General features: G+C 36.1%; 1 protein-coding gene across 7 annotated transcripts in view; it reads left to right on the forward strand.

Annotated features, from left to right (window-relative positions):
• Positions 1 to 4,470, forward strand: part of PPP4R4 (protein phosphatase 4, regulatory subunit 4) — an 89,814-nt gene that overhangs the window by 73,564 nt on the left and 11,780 nt on the right. For 5 of the 7 annotated variants that reach the window (XM_014535287.1, XM_014535304.1, XM_014535278.1 and 2 more), the window contains 2 exons: positions 3,291 to 3,332; positions 3,420 to 3,494. In XM_014535287.1, the coding sequence (XP_014390773.1) occupies positions 3,291 to 3,332; positions 3,420 to 3,494 (117 nt within the window). The remainder of the gene's footprint in view (positions 1 to 3,290; positions 3,333 to 3,419; positions 3,495 to 4,470) is intronic. The other 2 variants (XM_014535284.1, XM_014535299.1) reach the window with 1 other exon arrangement.

A 4,470-nucleotide genomic window follows, 5' to 3' on the forward strand; every position in this document is an offset into this window, starting at 1 on the left:
AAAAATTTACAATTTTTAATTATAAACCTGTGTTTTCTATCAAAATTACTTCTTGCGTGAATTTTGGGACACCCTTTAGTAATATAAGCTCCACAGGAGAGAGCTTGGCACATTTTTGGTGCTCAATAAATGCTGTTTAACTAGTAATGAATACTTCATTCACCAGGCTTTATTTACAAGCAATTATAATCTGGGAAAGCTTTGTTGGTAAAATGGAAAAGGCACATTTGATAGACATTTAGCCATGGAGGGGCCCTCTGCAGTAATTCAGTGTGTGTGACTTTACAGAAGGTCTAGACCAGCCGTGGGCAAACTACGGCCCGCGGGCCGGATCCAGCCCATTTGAAATGAATAAAACTAAAAAAAAAAAAGACCGTACCCTTTTATGTAATGATGTTTACTTTGAATTTATATTAGTTCACACAAACACTCCATCCATGCTTTTGTTCCGGCCCTCCGGTCCAGTTTAAGAACCCATTGTGGCCCTCGAGTCAAAAAGTTTGCCCACCCCTGGGATAGACCTAGTGATATTAAGTGTCTGCTTAAGATCATATTGGTAAGTGACAGAAATAGGACTAGAGTATAGATCTCTTACTCCCAAGAGCATCCTTTTTTCAATAAAGTAACATTGTGTCTTACGGTTTGTTTTGTTTTAGTATGTGATCTTACTATAGGGATTGTTTGGGAATGTTGGAACACTAAAAAAGTCACAATTTCGATTTGTGAAGTCAAACCTTAACCCTTTGAGTGCCAACCAATATCCTAGGAACTATGCTAAAATTGCCAAGGCATTTTTGCTGATTTCAGAGCAGTTTAGGAAAAAAATTATGAATCGCAAGTAAATGAAGTTACATATTCAAAAATCACTACAAGCATTCGGCATCATAAGTAATCTGCACTTAGGTGCCATCTGTCAATAAAGAGTGAACTACTAGCATCTAATAGTGACACTGCAGGAGGAGCGCGATCGCGCTCCCTGGCACTCTAGGGGTTAAAATACTTTAGTCTTCAAAAACTCTATTATGCTCAATATATAAGTAATGCTAATCCTATATAATAAAAGCCTAATATGTTAAGTGTCTGACCTTTTGCTCAACCGTTCAACCAGTCGTTATGACACACACTGACCATCAGGGGGCAGATGCTCCAGCCGGTAGGTTAGCTTGCTGCTGGGGTCCGGCCATTCGGGACTGGGCAAGATGGGCCCGACATGTCCTGGAGCCCTCCTGTGGTCCCTCCCCAGCCCCAATCGTGCACCGGTGGGGTCCTTTGGCATGGCCTGCGCCCTATCACAATCTGGGACCTCTCGGGGGATGTCGGAGAGCTGGTTTCAGCCCAATCCCCACAGGCCAGGCCAAGGGACCCCACCAGTGCATGAATCCGTGTACCAGGCCTCTAGTGTTTTTATAAGATTAAGTCAAATTAAAGTGATTGCTTTTTGCCCTAGCTGGTTTGGTTCTGGATAGAGCTTCGGCGCAGGACTGAAGGGTCATGGGTTCAATTCTGGTCAAGGGCACATACCTCGGTCAATCCATGTGTCTCTGTCGCATCAATGTTTCTCTCTGTCTCTCCTTCCTCTTGCTCTAAAAAATCAATGGAAAAATAGCCTTGGGTGAGGATTAACAACAACAAAACAGTGGTTTGCTTTTATGAATCTGAATGTGAACTTCAGGACACATAGTTTTTGAGAATTTATTTGTAGTGAGAGAAATTAATTTATTAATATCTTAAATAATGGCATTGATTTGAGAAAAAGAAGAATTCTTTGTTTGTGATTTTTTTCCCCTAGAAATAATTTCCAGTGTCACATGAGGAACTTTTTAATAAAGTGACTTGATAACTTAGTATTAATTAGTATAATTTTATTTTACTGAGATGTGAATTCCTCTTCATCAACTGAAATAACCAGAAATAGCCAGCACCTGGACATGCATCTAAATTTAAACACACACACTTACACTTGTTTCTATCAGATATTTCTGACCTTGCTATTTAATTACAGAAGTTTAGGCAATGAAGTTAACATGCCAAAATAGTACATGAGAGGGTTAGCTACTTTTCTGAAAGAATCTGTTAGCTTAAGATAATATAAGTTAACCCCATAAATAGGTACAGAAATGATATAATTAAATCAATGGATTATTCTGGAATACTTCTCTTATTTTGAGTATGAAGTCAGTCTTTCCCATCAAAATTCTGTAGTACAATGTGCTCATACTGAGGTGTTGGTATGGGAACCTTTGAGAGAAGCTACACAAAGCTTCCGGATAAACATGGAATAGCTGACTCTTGTCAGTTTTTTAAGATGGGAAATAACTTTATTTAAAAGCTATTTCATGGGATAAATTTCCAAATTTTTATAAATTTCAGCATAAAAATAAAATTTTAAATATATGTTTGCAACGAATAGCATTGGCTTATGAATGTGTAGATGTACTTTATTTTGGCCATTAGAGAGAAGTACTCTACTCCGTCAGAGACAGAGCCGTGGGGTAGATGGATCATTGTTAGATTGAAATAATTGGTGTCAGACTAATATATTCTGAAAGACAAATATTACATTGAGAGAATGCTTTCAGAATAAAGTCTTTTCTATTGGTTAGTGTCATATTGATAAAAAGTTTATGTGGGAAGGAAAGGAATTAAGAATTTTAAGCCAAAGGATAGATTACTTCATATATATTTAGCTAAAAGGTTTTTATAAAGTTCAGAAATTATACTGTATTTCTGAAAATTCAGAAGAGTGGCACTGAGAATTATTAGAAATTAGTTAAATTGCATGTTTAGTATTTAAAATATTCCTCTAGACTTGCTCTTCTTTTATTTTTTCAAAAAAAATATTTTTATTGATTTCAGAGAGGAAGGGAGAGGGAAAAGGAGAGATAGAAACATCAATGATGAGAGAGAATCGTTGATTGGCTGCCTCCTACACACCCCACACTGGGGAATCGATCCTGAAACCCCGGCATATGCCCTGACCAGGAATTGAACTGTGACCTCCTGGTTTATAGGTCGGCACTCAACCACTGAACCACACCGGCCAGGCGTAGACTTGCTCTCCTTAAAGTAAAAAACTTTAAAAGTTTAAATAGAGCCTGGCATTAAAAATATAGAGATTGATGAAAAATAAAAAATACAATGGAGAATTGGGAAGAACTTTAAAAGGTTTCTAACTTAACCTTATACATAGTGTAGAAGTCTCCTATTTGAAACTCCCTCTGGAAAGAGTCTTTTTGTGAAATGATGGTTGATTTGATTATTGTTGAATATTTTAAAAACTTTCTTTACAGACTGTGTTAGAGTTGGACAGAATGGAAATGTCTATGGATGCTGTAAGTATACTCTCTTGCTTTTATTCTTAAAAGTTGACATACACTCATCATTAATGTTCCACAGTTTCACTTTAAACTTAAACTTAGTTTCAGAACAAGTTTTATGAGAAAGATTTGTTGGATCAAGAGAAAGAAAGAGAGGAACTGCTTCTTTTGGAAATGGTATGTTATTTTCACATGCACACACACGTATTTTTTTCTGACCAATATTAAATATGCTTTGTTATTAAACCTATTAAATAATTTCTTTCAATTTACACTACTCTTTTTCTTCCTAAATCACTAAAAAGTCCTGATTTTTTTTTTTTTTTAATCCTCACTGGAGGATATTTTTTCCATTGATTACTAGAGAGAGAGAGTGGAAGTAAAGGAGGAGGGGAGAAAGAGAGAAACATCAACATGAGAGAGACACATTGATTAGTTGCCTCTGGCATTTGCCCCTACCGGGGCCAGGGAACCTGCAACCACAACTGAGGTATGTGCCCTTGACTGGAAGTTGAACCCACAACCCTTTGGTCTGTGGGCTGATGCTCTAACCAGCCAGGGCAAGAGTCCTGATCTTTTGATATCTGTTATTTTATGAACTATAAGGAAAATGATATTTGAAAGGCTTTAAAACTATTTTATTTAAGTATTATTGACATACAATTAACTGCATATATTTTAGGTATAGGATTTGATGAATTTTAACATGGGCATATCTATGAAACCATCACCACAATCAAAGCACCAAACATTTTCATTCCCTTAAAGGTTTCTGCATGGCCCTTTATGATTCATATCTTTTACTCCAGACCCCAGAAAGCATTACTCTAGTTTCTGTCACTACAAATTAGTTTGCAACGAGAATTTATATAAATTTAATAATATGTATGTGATTTTTTTGTCATGCTTTTTCCATCATCATAATTTATTTGATATGAAGTTTAGGATTAGTTTGTTCATTTCTATAAAAAGCCTGCTAGAATTTTTGTGAGGATTGTGTTAGGATTGATCTACAGATCAATTTGGAGAATTGCCATCTTAACATGAGTCTTCCTAATTCATGTACTATGTCTACCCCTCCATTTATTTAGCCTCCTTTACTTTTTTTAAGTTTTATTTTATTGTTTAAAGTATTACATATAGTATTATAAAT

This window comes from Myotis brandtii, unplaced genomic scaffold (genome assembly GCF_000412655.1).
Source record: "Myotis brandtii unplaced genomic scaffold, ASM41265v1 scaffold1013, whole genome shotgun sequence".
Taxonomy (NCBI): domain Eukaryota; kingdom Metazoa; phylum Chordata; class Mammalia; order Chiroptera; family Vespertilionidae; genus Myotis; species Myotis brandtii.